The 17,165-nt window shown below is 45.7% G+C and overlaps 1 protein-coding gene across 2 annotated transcripts in view; it reads left to right on the forward strand.

Moving 5' to 3' along the window:
• LOC118376170 (uncharacterized) overlaps positions 1-17,165 on the forward strand; it is a 37,704-nt gene that overhangs the window by 18,678 nt on the left and 1,861 nt on the right. Inside the window, exons 9-17 of one of the 2 annotated variants that reach the window (XM_052514671.1) lie at positions 114-168; positions 386-476; positions 2,819-2,960; positions 3,150-3,254; positions 4,766-4,856; positions 5,057-5,243; positions 10,287-10,361; positions 11,482-11,584; positions 16,248-16,351. In XM_052514671.1, coding sequence (XP_052370631.1) covers positions 114-168; positions 386-476; positions 2,819-2,960; positions 3,150-3,254; positions 4,766-4,856; positions 5,057-5,243; positions 10,287-10,361; positions 11,482-11,584; positions 16,248-16,351 — 953 coding nt within the window. The remainder of the gene's footprint in view (positions 1-113; positions 169-385; positions 477-2,818; positions 2,961-3,149; positions 3,255-4,765; positions 4,857-5,056; positions 5,244-10,286; positions 10,362-11,481; positions 11,585-16,247; positions 16,352-17,165) is intronic. The other variant, XM_052514672.1, reaches the window with a different exon arrangement.

A 17,165-nucleotide genomic window follows, 5' to 3' on the forward strand; every position in this document is an offset into this window, starting at 1 on the left:
AGCTTTCTGATCATGTTGAACATAAGCATGTACTATTTCTGTTTAGTACGGTCTGTCTGTAGTGTCACGCCGTAGACCTCCTGCACTAACTATGACACTATGCGTCCCAATAGAAAAAGGTGGAGGCCAATGTTGATGATATTCTTAAAAGAAGCACAGAGCTCGCCCGTAAGTCCTAACTCCATTCATACCAGTATGTGTGTCCCAAATGCCACGCTCTACTCTATACAGTGCACCAGGACCCATAGAGCTTTGCTCAAAAGTAATATACTATGTAGGGAAAAGGGTCATTTGGGACACATCCAAGCTCTTACTGATCTGAAACATCAAAACAAAGTATTTAAACTACAAATGCCATGTTTTTAAGTCTCTCTCCTCTCCCCAGTCATAGGAAACCAGTTCGCAGCCTGTGGCCAGCTGGACATGGCAGTCAAGTATTTCACTGACGCTATTAAACACAATCCTACAGAATTTAAGTGAGTATGAAAGGCAATGACACTGGTTGGCACTCGGCTTATATATGATATGAGTAAATAACTGTGTACTGCATCCATAATGGCACCCTATTCCCTGTTTAGTGCACAACTCTTATTCTGAAATGGCACCCTATTCCCTGTCTAGTGCACAACTCTTATTCTGAAATGGCACCCTATTCCCTGTTTAGTGCACAACTCTTATTCTGAAATGGCACCCTATTCCCTGTCTAGTGCACAACTCTTATTCTGAAATGGCACCCTATTCCTGTCTAGTGCACAACTCTTATTCTGAAATGGCACCCTATTCCTGTTTAGTGCACAACTCTTATTCTGAAATGGCACCCTATTCCCTGTCTAGTGCACAACTCTTATTCTGAAATGGCACCCTATTCCCTGTTTAGTGCACAACTCTTATTCTGAAATGGCACCCTATTCCCTGTCTAGTGCACAACTCTTATTCTGAAATGGCACCCTATTCCCTGTAATAATAAGTCATAATAATTATAAATACATTTTCATAATACCGTTTCACATGATGCTACCACCTTTCTTCTCCCGGGATTTAAAAACCTGCTGCTGCCTGCTATAAGGTGTTTATAAACACAGCTTAAATGTTGTTCAGCAACAGCATCTAGTCTTTCTCTTGTATGCCTCGGTCCAGTAATGGCAACTTTACAGCTGCCTCGTGATATGAATCAGCTCGTCACATCCCCCCTACCAGCGCTCACATCCCCCTACCAGCGCTCACATCCCCCCCTACCAGCGCTCACATCCCCCTACCAGCGCCGCACTCCCCCTACCAGCTCACATCCCCCTACCAGCGCTCACACCCCCTACCGGCGCTCACATCCCCCTACCAGCGCTCACACACTCCCACCCCCTACCGGGCGCTCCCACCCCCATACCAGCGCTCACACCCCTACCAGCGCTCACATCCCCCTACCAGCGCTCACATCCCCCCCTACCAGCGCTCACACCCCCCCTACCAGCGCTCACACCCCCTACCGGCGCTCACACCCCCTACCAGCTCACAACCCCCTACTAGCGCTCCCACCCCCCTACCGGGCGCTCCCCCTACCGCGCTCCCACCCCCTACCAGCTCACAACCCCCTACTAGCGTCCCCCCACCGGCGCCACATCCCCCCCTACCGGCGCACACCCCACCCCTACCAGCGCCCCCCCCCTACCGGCGCCACATCCCCCTACCGGCGCTCACATCCCCTTACCGGCGTTGAGTGGTGTGAAGGGAACCGGGGGGCAGGATGCTAGGCCACTCTGTACTGTTATTCCGTGTGTTATGTTGAGTGGTGTGAAGGGAACCGCCACTCTGTACTGTTATTCCATGTGTTATGTTGAGTGGTGTGAAGGGGCGTTGGGGGGGCGCTAGGCCACTCTGTACTGTTATTCCATGTGTTATGTTGAGTGGTGTGAAGGGAACCGGCGTTGGGGGGGGCGCTAGGCCACTCTGTACTGTTATTCCATGTGTTATGTTGAGTGGTGTGAAGGGAACCGGCGTTGGGGGCGCTAGGCCACTCTGTACTGTTATTCCATGTGTTATGTTGAGTGGTGTGAAGGGAACCGGCGTTGTGGTGGGGGGGCAGGGCGCTAGGCCACTCTGTACTGTTATTCCATGTGTTATGTTGAGTGGTGTGAAGGGAACCGGCGTTGGGGGTGGCGCTAGGCCACTCTGTACTGTTATTCCATGTGTTATGTTGAGTGGTGTGAAGGGAACCGGCGGTCAGGACGCTAGGCCACTCTGTACTGTTATTCCATGTGTTATGTTGAGTGGTGTGGCGTTGGGGGTCAGGCGCTAGGCCACTCTGTACTGTTATTCCATGTGTTATGTTGAGTGGTGTGAAGGGAACCGGCGTTGGGGGGGGCGCTAGGCCACTCTGTACTGTTATTCCATGTGTTATGTTGAGTGGTGTGAAGGGAACCGGCGTTGGGGGGTTATTCCATGTGTTATGTTGAGTGGTGTGAAGGGAACCGGCGTTGGGGGGGGGTCAGGCTAGGCCACTCTGTACTGTTATTCCTGTTATTCCACTGTTATTATGTGTTGTGGTGAAGGGAACCGGCGTTGGGGGGGGGCGCTAGGCCACTCTGTACTGTTAGGGAGGACTCTAGGCCACTCTGTACTGTTATTCCATGTGTTATGTTGAGTGGTGTGAAGGGAACCGGCGTTGGGGGGGTCAGCCACTCTGTACTGTTATTCCTGAAGGGAAGGCCACTCTGTACTGTTATTCCATGTGTTATGTTGAGTGGTGTGAAGGGAACCGGCGTTGGGGGCAGGACGCTAGGCCACTCTGATGTTTTCTGAACACAGCCCTGATGTCCTGTTGTAGGCTGTTTGGGAACCGGTCCTTTTGTTATGAGAAGATGCAGCAGTATGATCGGGCCTTGAGTGATGCCGATCTGGCCCTCTCCATGGAGCCTGGTTGGATTAAAGGACTATATAGGAAGGGGAAGGCTCTGTCTGGACTCAAGGTACACAACATTATAATACTTTATGCAATTCAACTTCAGGATTTTATCTCCTATCTCTTTGTGTAATGTTTGTCAATCTCACTATGTGCTGCCTCCCTCTCTCTGTCCTCCCTCTCTCTGTCCTCCCTCTCTCTGTCCTCCCTCTCTCTCTCCGTCCTCCCTCTCTCCGTCCTCCCTCTCTCTGTCCAGAGGTACTTTGAGGCATGCCAGATCTATAAGGAGGTATTAATGCAGGACAGTTTGTGTTCAGATGCTGCTCAGGAGTTGATGAAAGTTCAGATCATGCAGCTGATGGTATGTACTCTTTTAACATAACATGCAGTAATATTATAAATGTATTTTCACCTACGTTACTATTATTAGAGGGCCAGCGTACATCCAAACATATAGTACCAGTCCAAAGTTTGGACAACTACTCATTCAAGTTATTTTCTACATTGTATAGTAACACAAAAATATACACACAACCTAAAACTAAAATAATGGAGTACAGGAATATATAAATATTAGGATGAGTAGAATGGCATAGACTAAAATACAGTAGAATAGAATACAGTAGAATAGAATACAGTAGAATAGAATACAGTGGAATAGAATACAGTATATACATATGAAATGAGTAAAGCAGTATGTAAACATTATTAAAGTGACTAGTGTTCCATTATTAAAGTGGCCAGTGATTTCAAGTCTACGTATATAGGGCAGCAGCCTCCAAGGTGCAGGGTTGAGTAACCGGGTGGATGCTGACAGTGGTGGCTATTTAACAGTCTGATGGCCTTGAGATAGAAGCTGTTTTTCCTGCTTCTCTCAGTCCCAGCTTTGATGCACCTGTACTGACCTCGCCTTCTGGATGATAGTCCCCAGGCAGGGTAGCGTATAAACAAGAAAAACATTTTATAAACAAACATACATAAACATAATTTTAAAAAATATCATGAAATAAAATTGAGCTAGATGGTAATTTTCTTGAAGATAAATTGTGACTTGCTTCAGCGCTTTGAAGGTATTTTTGTGGCTTTGGGAAAGAGAGAGAACTAGTCAGTTGTACAACTGGAAATATGTCTTCCGCATTTAACCCAACCCCTCTGAATCAGAGAGGTGTGTCTTCCACGTTTAACCCAACCCCTCTGAATCAGAGAGGTGTGTCTTCCACGTTTAACCCAACCCCTCTGAATCAGAGAGGTGTGTCTTCCACGTTTAACCCAACCCCTCTGAATCAGAGAGGTGTGTCTTCCACGTTTAACCCAACCCCTCTGAATCAGAGAGGTGCGGGGGGGGGGGGCTGCCTTTAAGCAACATCCACGTCTTCAGCGCCCGGGGAACAGTGGGTTAACTGCCTTGTTCAGGGGAACAGTGGCTTAACTGCCTTGTTCAGGGGAACAGTGGCTTAACTGCCTTGTTCAGGGGAACAGTGGCTTAACTGCCTTGTTCAGGGGAACAGTGGGTTAACTGCCTTGCTCAGGGGCAGAACGACAGATTTTTTTTACCTTGCCAGCTCGGAGATTCGATCCAGCAACCTTTCGGTTATTGACCCCACACTTTCACCACTAGTCTACCTGCCACATGTTCAGGCTATAGGATCGTTTATAATGCTTTCTGTAGTGCAGCATCTCTTCCATTACCTACCATAGGGTGTCATTAAGTAAGATAGAATATCTCGGTCTCTCTCTTTCCGTGTGTGTGTGTGTGTGTGTGTGTGTGTGTGTGTGTGTGTGTGTGTGAGCGGTCTGCCCAACACATCAGTGTTATAACTTCTCTCTCTAACGTGCTGATTGAATGTGTGATGGGTTTTTTTTTTATCCTAGGAAATGGGATTTACTCGTGAGCAGAGCTCTAATGCGCTGATTGTCCATGGAGACTTTGAGAAGGCGGTTAATGTCCTGTCTGGTATTGAAGGTAAACAACTAGACTTGACAGTAGCCTGAGTCCCACATCAGTTTGTGCTGTCTTGCCAATATGCCAAGTGACAATGCGTTGTCACAACGGCACAAACAGAGCTGTGACTCAGGCTACTGTTAATATCCTCCAATTCATAAAGACGTTTTGAATATGTGGTGTTACGACATCTGTCTCTCTCTGTGTGTGTCTCCCCGTAGATGAATATGGTAGTAATGACTTTCCTGCGGCTGCCACCTCAGCAGAGGACAGTGCGACGTGGGAGGGAGTGGGCCTCAGGCCTAAACCTCTCCTCCAAACCAGACCTGAACCCAGATCCACTACCCCAGGCCCTGAACCCAGATCCACTACCCCAGGACACCACGTTGCACCGGGAGGGAGCACAAGGTGAGATACAGTACCAGTCAAAAGTTTTAGAACACCTACTCATTCAAGGGGTTTTCTTTTAGTTTTTTACTATTTCCTAAATTATAGAATAATAGTGATCATCAAAACTATGAAAGAACACATATGGAATCATGTAGTAACCAAAAAAGTGTTAAATGAATCTAAATATATTTTTCAAAGTAGCCACCGTTTACCTTGATGACAACTTTACACACTCTTGGCATTCTCTCAACCAGCTTCACGAGGTTGTCACCTGGAATGCATTTCAATTATCAGGTATGCCTTGTTAATTTGTGGATTTTTTCCCCCTTAACCCCTCTAGGGTACGTGGGACGCTAGCGTCCCATCTGGCCAACATCCAGTGAGGTTGCAGAGCACCAAATTCAATTACAGAAATGTCATTATAAAAATTCAGAAAACAAAACATATTTCTACATAGGTTTAAAGATTAACTTCTTGTTAAACCAACCACAGTGTCATATTTATAAAATGCTTTTCGGCGAAAGCATACCTAGCCCAGAACATACCTAGCCCAGAACATACCTAGCCCAGAACATACCTAGCCCAGTTGACAAATGATTACAAACAGTAACCAGCCAAGCAGAAGCGTTACAAAACTCAGAAATAGAGATAAAATGAATCCCTTACCTTTGATGATCTTCATATGGTGGCACTCAGAAGACATTCACTTACTCAATAAATGTTCCTTTTGTTCGATGAAGTCTCTATATCCAAAAACCTCCGTTTTGTTAGCGCGTTTTCTTCAGTAATCCACAGGCTCAAACTCAAAACAATCAGACAAAAAATCTAAATTGTATCCGTAAAGTTCATAGAAACATGTCAAACGATGTCTATATTCAATCCTCAGGTAGTTTTTTAGCCTAAATTATCTATAATATTTCAACCGGACAATAAAGTTGTCAATATAAAAGGTACACAAGAGATGCACGTGCGCCTGAAAAAACTCTGCGTCACGTTAGGGTCCACTCGTTCAGACTGGTCTTACTCCCTCATTTATAAGAATACAAGCCTGAAACGATTTCTAACGACTGTTGACATCTAGTGGAAGGCATAGGAACTGCAAATGGAGTCCTAAATCAATGGATACTTGGAAAACTTTAGTGTGTTTTCTATCCAAATCTACCAGTTATATGCATATCATATCTTCCGGGCCTGAGTAGCAGGCCGTGTATTTTGGGAATGCTTTTCATCCAAAATTCCGAATGCTGCCCCCTACCCTAGAGAGGTTAATGCGTTTGAGCCAATCAGTTGTGTTGTGACAAGGTAGAGGTGGTGTACAGAAGATAGTCCCATTTGGTAAAATACCAAGTCCGTATTTTTTTAATCTTTTTTTATTATGGTAAGAACAGCTGAAATAAACTAAGAGAAATGACAGTCAAATCAAATCAAATCAAATTTATTTATATAGCCCTTCGTACATCAGCTGATATCTCAAAGTGCTGTACAGAAACCCAGCCTAAAACCCCAAACAGCAAACAATGCAGGTGTAAAAGCACAGTGGCTAGGAAAAACTCCCTAGAAAGGCCAAAACCTAGGAAGAAACCTAGAGAGGAACCGGGCTATGTGGGGTGGCCGTTACTTTAAGACATGAAGGTCATAACTAGAGGTATATTGATATACTAAAAGCTCCATTGTTTGATTATTATAACTACTCCTATAGAAATGGTAGTCTGTCAGGTACTCAGCAGGAAGGTCTGATTTCTCTATTATTAAAACAAGACCCGGATGGCAAATATAAAGACCCGGTCTAAAAACTGGAGGCACCTTTACACTTCAACGTTGTGATGCAAAAATACTAGCGACATGCATAGCACGACAACTACTAGAAATAATAGAACATCGCAAACATCATCTTCTGAAAATAGACCATATCCTGCAACCACGGAGAGGTAAATGCCTGTCTATTTATGGAACAATTGTTCTGAATAACTCCTTAGTCATATCTCAGTTTACTCACTTACTTATGGTGCTGATGATTCGTTTTTCAAATCATACGAGCCAAAAATATTTTGCTTTATCTGGGACGCTGAAGCAGACAAAATAAAGGGTGTAGATTACTAAGAAAAGCTTGTACATTGTTTAAAAATAGCCTTTTTGCCTTTGTGCAGATTGCCATGTCTAATTTTAGATTAATTTAAAATTAAACCTATCTCTCTTTTATTACCAGAATTGCAGAGCTGGTTACAATTTTAATTTCATCCCCCTGAAAAGAGCACAAATATGGCTGAACTCAATGTGCTGGTTGATAAAATGCCTGTATTTATGGGAAAGATGTTTGAAAATTGTATTTTGATATTAAATGATTGTAAATTGGAATGGTGGAGAGTTTTGTGCTTTTCAGCTAAAATTATTATATAGAATTCTTGCCACCAACGAAATGTTGAATATTTGGGGCATTAAATCATCGAAGCGCTGCAGATTTTGTTGTGAGGATACAGAATCAATAGAGCATTTATTTTGGTATTTGTCTGAGGCTGATGGTTTGTCTGAGGCTGATGGTTTGTCTGAGGCTGATGGTTTGTCTGAGGCTGATGGTTTGTCTGAGGCTGATGGTTTGTCTGAGGCTGATGGTTTGTCTGAGGCTGATGGTTTGTCTGAGGCTGATGCCGTGCAGTGGTGGTTTGTCTGAGGCTGATGGCCGTGCAGGTGTTTGTCTGAGGCTGATGGCCGTGCAGGTGTTTGTCTGAGGCTGATGCCGTGCAGGTGTTTGTCTGAGGCTGATGGCCGTGCAGGTGTTTGTCTGAGGCTGATGGCCGTGCAGGTGTTTGTCTGAGGCTGATGGCCGTGCAGGTGTTTGTCTGAGGCTGATGGCCGTGCAGGTGTTTGTCTGAGGCTGATGGCCGTGCAGGTGTTTGTCTGAGGCTGATGGCGTGCAGGTGTTTGTCTGAGGCTGATGGCCGTGCAGGTGTTTGTACACATACACACACTCTCATTCAAATGCACATACGCGGACGATGATGTTATGATTTTAGATGGCCTTGATGTTGTGATTTTAGATGGCCTTGATGTTATGATTTTAGATGGCCTTGATGCACACTGTTGTCAAATATAATGTTTACTGTTGTTTTGTAGAATTGAGTCTGATAGCTGGGTACTGTTGATTTGTAGCATTCAGTCTGATAGCTGGGTACTGTTGATTTGTAGCTTTGAGTCTGAAAGCTGGGTACTGTTGATTTGTAGCATTCAGTCTGATAGCTGGGTACTGTTGATTTGTAGCATTCAGTTTGATAGCTGGGTACTGTTGATTTGTAGCATTCAGTCTGATAGCTGGGTACTGTTGATTTGTAGCATTCAGTCTGATAGCTGGGTACTGTTGATTTGTAGCATTCAGTCTGATAGCTGGGTACTGTTGATGTGTAGCTTTGAGTCTGATAGCTGGGTACTGTTGATTTGTAGCATTCAGTCTGATAGCTGGGTACTGTTGATTTGTAGCTTTGAGTCTGAAAGCTGGGTACTGTTGATTTGTAGCATTCAGTCTGATAGCTGGGTACTGTTGATTTGTAGCATTCAGTCTGATAGCTGGGTACTGTTGATTTGTAGCATTCAGTCTGATAGCTGGGTACTGTTGATTTGTAGCATTCAGTCTGATAGCTGGGTACTGTTGATTTGTAGCATTGAGTCTGAAAGCTGGGTACTGTTGATGTGTAGCATTCAGTCTGATAGCTGGGTACTGTTGATTTGTAGCATTCAGTCTGATAGCTGGGTACTGTTGATTTGTAGCATTGAGTCTGAAAGCTGGGTACTGTTGATTTGTAGCATTGAGTCTGATAGCTGGGTACTGTTGATTTGTAGCATTGAGTCTGAAAGCTGGGTACTGTTGATGTGTAGCATTCAGTCTGATAGCTGGGTACTGTTGATTTGTAGCATTCAGTCTGATAGCTGGGTACTGTTGATTTGTAGCATTCAGTCTGATAGCTGGGTACTGTTGATGTGTAGCTTTGAGTCTGAAAGCTGGGTACTGTTGATGTGTAGCTTTGAGTCTGATAGCTGGGTACTGTTGATGTGTAGCTTTGAGTCTGATAGCTGGGTACTGTTGATGTGTAGCTTTGAGTCTGATAGCTGGGTACTGTTGATGTGTAGCTTTGAGTCTGATAGCTGGGTACTGTTGATGTGTAGCTTTGAGTCTGATAGCTGGGTACTGTTGATGTGTAGCTTTGAGTCTGAAAGCTGGGTACTGTTGATGTGTAGCTTTGAGTCTGATAGCTGGGTACTGTTGATGTGTAGCTTTGAGTCTGAAAGCTGGGTACTGTTGATGTGTAGCTTTGAGTCTGAAAGCTGGGTACTGTTGATGTGTAGCTTTGAGTCTGAAAGCTGGGTACTGTTGATTTGCGTTCAGTCTAATAGCTGGGTACTGTTGATGTGTAGCTTTGAGTCTGAAAGCTGGGTACTGTTGATGTGTAGCTTTGAGTCTGAAAGCTGGGTACTGTTGATGTGTAGCTTTGAGTCTGATAGCTGGGTACTGTTGATGTGTAGCTTTGAGTCTGATAGCTGGGTACTGTTGATGTGTAGCTTTGAGTCTGATAGCTGGGTACTGTTGATGTGTAGCTTTGAGTCTGAAAGCTGGGTACTGTTGATGTGTAGCTTTGAGTCTGAAAGCTGGGTACTGTTGATGTGTAGCTTTGAGTCTGAAAGCTGGGTACTGTTGATGTGTAGCTTTGAGTCTGAAAGCTGGGTACTGTTGATGTGTAGCTTTGAGTCTGATAGCTGGGTACTGTTGATGTGTAGCTTTGAGTCTGAAAGCTGGGTACTGTTGATGTGTAGCTTTGAGTCTGAAAGCTGGGTACTGTTGATGTGTAGCTTTGAGTCTGATAGCTGGGTACTGTTGATGTGTAGCTTTGAGTCTGAAAGCTGGGTACTGTTGATGTGTAGCTTTGAGTCTGATAGCTGGGTACTGTTGATGTGTAGCTTTTGAGTCTGAAAGCTGGGTACTGTTGATGTGTAGCTTTGAGTCTGAAAGCTGGGTACTGTTGGAATTACTTTTCATCGGACTTCCTGCCATTGAAGATGTTTCTCTCTCCACAGCAGTCTGTTTCCTGTATATGTTGGCTGTTTGGGGCCCAACACAACACAACCAATGCTACACAGCCTCTTCAGCAGGTAGGAACATTCTCCTGTCTCCACCTCCTCTCCTGTCTCCTCCTCCTCTCCTGTCTCCACCACCTGTCCTCTCCTGTCTCCACTTCCTGTCCTCTCCTGTCTCCACCTCCTCTCCTGTCTCCTCCTCCTCTCATGTCTCCACCTCCTGTCCTCTCCTGTCCTGTCTCCACCTCCTCTCCTGTCTCCACCTCCTCTCCTGTCTCCACCTCCTCTCCTGTCTCCACCACCTGTCCTCTCCTGTCTCCACCACCTGTCCTCTCCTGTCTCCACCACCTGTCCTCTCCTGTCTCCACCACCTGTCCTCTCCTGTCTCCACCTCCTGTCCTCTCCTGTCTCCACCACCTGTCCTCTCCTGTCTCCACCACCTGTCCTCTCCTGTCTCCACCTCCTGTCCTCTCCTGTCTCCACCACCTGTCCTCTCCTGTCTCCACCTCCTGTCCTCTCCTGTCTCCACCTCCTGTCCTCTCCTGTCTCCACCTCCTGTCCTCTCCTGTCTCCACCACCTGTCCTCTCCTGTCTCCACCTCCTGTCTCCACCTCCTGTCTCCACCTCCTGTCTCCACCTCCTGTCCTCTCCTGTCTCCACCTCCTGTCCTCTCCTGTCTCCACCTCCTGTCCTCTCCTGTCTCCACCTCCTGTCCTCTCCTGTCTCCACCTCCTGTCCTGTCCTGTCTCCTCCTCCTCTCCTGTCCTCTCCTGTCTCCTCCTGTCCTGTCTCCTCCTCCTGTCCTCTCCTGTCCTGTCCTGTCTCCTCCTCCTGTCCTGTCTCGTCCTGTCTCCACCTCCTCTCCTGTCTCCACCTCCTCTCCTGTCTCCACCTCCTCTCCTGTCTCCACCTCCTCTCCTGTCTCCACCTCCTCGCCTGTCTCCACCTCCTCGCCTGTCCTCTCCTGTCCTGTCTCCACCTCCTCGCCTGTCTCCACCTCCTCTCCTGTCCTCTCCTGTCCTGTCTCCACCTCCTGTTCTTCTCTTGTTCCTCTTTCTTCCACCTCCTTCCCCTTCTCTAGCAGCACATAACCACCCTGTTCAGCTGAGGCAACCCGTCTTTATATATATACTGTAACATAAGACAGTACGATGACGAGAAGACTGTTAATGGTTTGGAATTGTCTCTCTGTCAGTGCTGGGACGATCCACAGTATCAAAATCTTGCGCTCTTCCAACTGTGCATTTATCAACTACACCAACATGGACCACTGTGAGAGAGCCATCAGGACTCTAAATGTAAGTCTCTGCCTGTACCTCTCTGCCTGTACCCCTCTGCCCTTATGTCTCTGTCTGTACCCCTCTGCCTGTACCCCTCTGCCCTTATGTCTCTGTCTGTACCTCTCTGCCTGTACCTCTCTGCCCTTATGTCTCTGTCTGTACCCCTCTGCCTGTACCCCTCTGCCCTTATGTCTCTGTCTGTACCTCTCTGCCTGTACCTCTCTGCCCTTATGTCTCTGCCTGTACCCCTCTGCCCTTATGTCTCTGCCTGTACCTCTCTGCCTGTACCCCTCTGCCCTTATGTCTCTGTCTGTACCTCTCTGCCTGTACCCCTCTGCCCTTGTGTCTGTCTGTACCCCTCTGCCTGTACCCCTCTGCCTGTACCCCTCTGCCTGTACCCTTCTGCCCTTATGTCTCTGTCTGTACCTCTCTGCCTGTACCTCTCTGCCTGTACCCCTCTGCCCTTATGTCTCTGTCTGTACCTCTCTGCCTGTACCTCTCTGCCCTTATGTCTCTGTCTGTACCTCTCTGACTGTACCTCTCTGCCCTTATGTCTCTGTCTGTACCTCTCTGACTGTACCTCTCTGCCTGTACCCCTCTGCCCTTATGTCTCTGTCTGTACCTCTCTGCCTGTACCTCTCTGCCCTTATGTCTCTGTCTGTACCTCTCTGCCCTTATGTCTCTGTCTGTACCTCTCTGCCTGTACCTCTCTGCCTGTACCCCTCTGCCCTTATGTCTCTGCCTGTACCTCTCTGCCTGTACCCCTCTGCCCTTATGTCTCTGTCTGTACCTCTCTGCCTGTACCCCTCTGCCCTTATGTCTCTGTCTGTACCTCTCTGCCTGTACCTCTCTGCCCTTATGTCTCTGTCTGTACCTCTCTGCCCTTATGTCTCTGCCTGTACCCCTCTGCCTGTACCCCTCTGCCTGTACCCTTCTGCCCTTATGTCTCTGTCTGTACCTCTCTGCCTGTACCTCTCTGCCTGTACCCCTCTGCCCTTATGTCTCTGTCTGTACCTCTCTGCCCTTATGTCTCTGTCTGTACCTCTCTGCCTGTACCTCTCTGCCTGTACCCCTCTGCCCTTATGTCTCTGCCTGTACCTCTCTGCCTGTACCCCTCTGCCCTTATGTCTCTGTCTGTACCTCTCTGCCTGTACCCCTCTGCCCTTATGTCTCTGTCTGTACCTCTCTGCCTGTACCCCTCTGCCCTTATGTCTCTGTCTGTACCTCTCTGTCTGTACCTCTCTGCCTGTACCCTTCTGCCCTTATGTCTCTGTCTGTACACTATACCACTTTTAAAATCGTAATAACAGGGTCACCCACTAAACGATGAGTGGTAGAGACTGGGTCACCCACTAAACGATGAGACTGGGTCACCCACTAAACGATGTGGTATAGACTGGGTCACCCACTAAACGATGAGACTGGGTCACCCACTAAACGATGAGACTGGGTCACCCACTAAACGATGTGGTATAGACTGGGTCACCCACTAAACGATGAGACTGGGTCACCCACTAAACGATGAGACTGGGTCACCCACTAAACGATGAGACTGGGTCACCCACTAAACGATGTGGTAGAGACTGGGTCACCCACTAAACGATGAGACTGGGTCACCCACTAAACGATGTGGTAGAGACTGGGTCACCCACTAAACGATGAGACTGGGTCAACCTCTAAACGATGTGGTATAGACTGGGTCACCCACTGTCACGTAGAGTAGGTCAGAAGGCTAAACTGGATAACCTAACCTCTATCAAAATAAAAAGATGGCGGAACCGCAAAAGTTCTTCTGTGCCTCAAGGTGTTTATTTACAAGTGAATTCCGGAACAAAAAACAACAGTACTGCCATCAACGTCTACCTTATGGGACAGCTTAAAAACAATGCTGCCCCATCCACAGCTCAATCCAAAAATAACCTCCACCATGACTGAAAGAGAGGCTCCTTTTGTAGGGCTAGCCCCTCCCCTCAGAACAATTAACCCTGGTTAATTAATCAATTAACAATACAAACCTACATTTTCCATGAACTAAACATACTAAAGGATATACATTGCAACACGGTTTTAAACAATATCACAACATAACATTTACAACATTACATCACTACTGACAATATCTTTCAATATGCCCATATGCATTAATGAGCCATTTGGGACAGGCACTATAAAGCCAACCCAATTCCCTTAGCTCGGGTCCTTTTCCAGCATACCCGGAAGCTACAGAGATGGAGAGAGAGGAACAGACAAACAAACAATGCGCTCATCCACAACATTGATAAGTATAATAATTATTGTATCTCAAATATGAACATTGACAAGTGTGAAATGCATGCACCAAGACAGAAGTTAATTTGTGTGTCGACCCACATTGTTAACTTATCTTATAATGGCGCAGGGAGGAGTGATGAATATGTGTGTGCGTTAAAGAACCAAATGCTGCCCGCGGCCAGTGACGGACTTCTACGTCACACCCACTAAATGATGTGGTATAGACTGGGTCACCCACTAAACGATGAGACTGGGTCACCCACTAAACGATGTGGTAGAGACTGGGTCACCCACTAAACGATGTGGTAGAGACTGGGTCACCCACTAAACGATGTGGTAGAGACTGGGTCACCCACTAAACGATGTGGTAGAGACTGGGTCACCCACTAAACGATGAGACTGGATTTTTCTCTGGCGATCTCTCATTGGCTATTGCTGTTCATCGTTCTCAAAATGTGTCGCTGCTCAGCTCCACCTTCATGATCTTTGCAGATTTTGTGCTGATAAAATCAAACCTGTTGGAAAATATCAGGACATCTGAGACTGCTCAAAGATGCCTGTTTCTGCCTGTTGTTACTGTCTGTAGCTGCCTGCTACTGTCTGTAGCTGCCTGCTGCTGTCTATTGCTGTCTGTTGCTGTCTGTTGCTGCCTGTTGCTGTCTGTTGCTGTCTGTTGCTGTCTGTTGCTGTCTGTTGCTGTCTGTTGCTGTCTGTTGCTGTCGGTTACTGTCGGTTACTGTCGGTTGCTGTCTGTTGCTGTCTGTTGCTGTCTGTTGCTGTTGCTGTCTGTTGCTGTCTGTTGCTGTCTGTTGCTGTCTGTTGCTGTCTGTTGCTGTCTGTTGCTGTCTGTTGCTGTCTGTTGCTGTCTGTTGCTGTCTGTTACTGTCTGTTGCTGTCTGTTGCTGTCTGTTACTGTCTGTTGCTGTCGGTTACTGTCTGTTGCTGTCTGCCTATGGCTGGACTCCTTTTACGGTCTGTTGCCGCCGTACGTCTGCCAGTGTCTGTTACTGTTGGTCTGTCATATATATATATACTAGAGGTCGACCGAATATGATTTTTCAACGCCGATACCGATTATTGGAGGATCAAAAAAAGCCGATACTGATTAATCGTTCGATGTTTCTTTAAATATATATCTTTTTTTTGTGGTAATAATGACAATTACAACAATACTGAATGAACACTTATTTTAACTTAATATGATAAATCAATAAAAATCAATTTAGCCTCAAATAAATAATGAAACATGTTCAATTTGGTTTAAATAATGCAAAAACAAAGTGTTGGAGAAGTAAAAGTGCAATATGTGCCATGTAAGAAAGCTAACGTTTCAGTTCCTTGCTCAGAACATGAGAACATATGAAAGTTGGTTGTTCCATTTAACATGAGACTTCAATATTCCCAGGTAGGAAGTTTTAGGTTGTAGTTATTATAGGAATTATAGGACTATTTCTCTCTACCATTTGTATTTCATTAACCTTTGACTATTGGATGTTCTTATAGGCACTATAGTATTGCCAGTGTAACAGTATAGCTTCCGTCCCCCTCCTCGCCCATGCCTGGGCAAGAACCAGGAACACATCGACAACAGCCACTCTCGAAACAGCGTTACCCATCGCTCCACAAAAGCATCGGCCCTTGCAGAGCAAGGGGAATAACTACTCCAAGTCTCAGAGCGAGTGACGTTTGAAACGCTATTAGCGCGCAACCAGCTAACTAGCCATTTCACATCGGTTACACCAGCCATTAGGCTGATAGGCTTGAAGTCATAAACAGTGCTGTGCTTGCGAAGAGCTGCTGGCAAAACGCACAAAAGTGCTGTTTGAATGAATGCTTACGAGCCTGCTGCTGCCTACCACCGCTCAATCAAATCATAGACTTAATTATAACATAATAACACACAGAAATACGAGCCTTTGGTCATTAATATGGTCGAATCCGGAAACTATCACTTCGAAAACAAAACGTTTATTCTTTCAGTGAAATACGGAACAGTTCGGTATTTTATCTAACGGGTGGCATCCCTAAGTCTAAATATTCTTGTTACATTGCACAACCTTCAATGTTATGATTGATCATAATTACGTAAAATTAGTTTTTCGCAAATGCGCTTTTGTTAAATCATCCCCCAGCGTTGCATCGATTATATGCAACGCAGGACACGCTAGATAAACTAGTAATATCATCAACCCTGTGGAGTTATAACTAGTGATTATGATTGATTGTTTTTTATAAGATACGTTTAATGCTAGCTAGCTAGATTAATCGGTCGACCTCTAATATATATATATATTGTTCTCTGTCATATATCAGCCTGTCAACACTAGATTTGCAGAGATAGAACCAAGTTCTATCAGCCTGCACCGAGTCTCCAGCTGTTTAAAGTCTGTCTCTGTGTCTTGTCTGTCAGGGTGAGGTGTTGAACGGAATGATGCTGGCTGTCCGTCACCCCGACAGAGTGATGCAGAAGAAACTGGGCTTGTCCCAATTAGCTTTCACCCTCACCAACGCACCGTGAGTAGAAAACACACACCCAGCCTCTTGTTGTCGTGACGCGTCTGTCATTCATGTGATGACGGCTATTTTATCACATCAACTAACTATGTTTAGTTGAATCATGTAACAATTAACACATTAATAACTTGGGGCACCACGGATAAAGTTTGTTTAATGAGTTACCGTTTCCTGAATTAACTCAAGAATATATCAGAATATATCATTATCATACCAGTCATCTATTAATCATTATTACCTCATATCAGTCTCATTCTGAACGTTGCAAAATTATTGGATATCTGCACGAACCCTAGTCTAAATGATGATTCAGTGATACACAAATTGGCTTAAATACATAAACACACACGTTGAATTGATTACTAACATAATGCAATGAAAAGTCCCTAGTGGACTAACCCGACATGATGGCTTGTTACACAATGGTAAGATAAAGAGAGAGGGAGAGACAAAGTGGGCTGGTACATACATGTGGAAGCTATGCTCATGAAAAAAATGAATAGTTTGCACATGAACGACCGCTCATTCGAAAAGAAATGCAACACATATATATTTACACTTCTTTGCCGTTGTCATCTCTCTGTTGAAACCACTTGTCCGTCTCTGGAGAGTAGGTCGACATAAGTCTCTGGTTGTCCACTAGAGTTCACAATGTCCTCCGTTGTAGTAGGCTTCTTTGTCTCATGAGTTGGCTAGACTGAATACGTCAGTGGTACGGCACCTCGGCGGTTCTCAGCCGAGTTTACTAAAGTACTTAAGACAGTTGCAGACAGAATGTTCTGATGTAAGTCCATCTCCTTCACTCAAAGAGTTT

Source organism: Oncorhynchus keta, unplaced genomic scaffold (genome assembly GCF_023373465.1).
Source record: "Oncorhynchus keta strain PuntledgeMale-10-30-2019 unplaced genomic scaffold, Oket_V2 Un_scaffold_19088_pilon_pilon, whole genome shotgun sequence".
NCBI classification, from domain to species: Eukaryota; Metazoa; Chordata; class Actinopteri; order Salmoniformes; family Salmonidae; genus Oncorhynchus; species Oncorhynchus keta.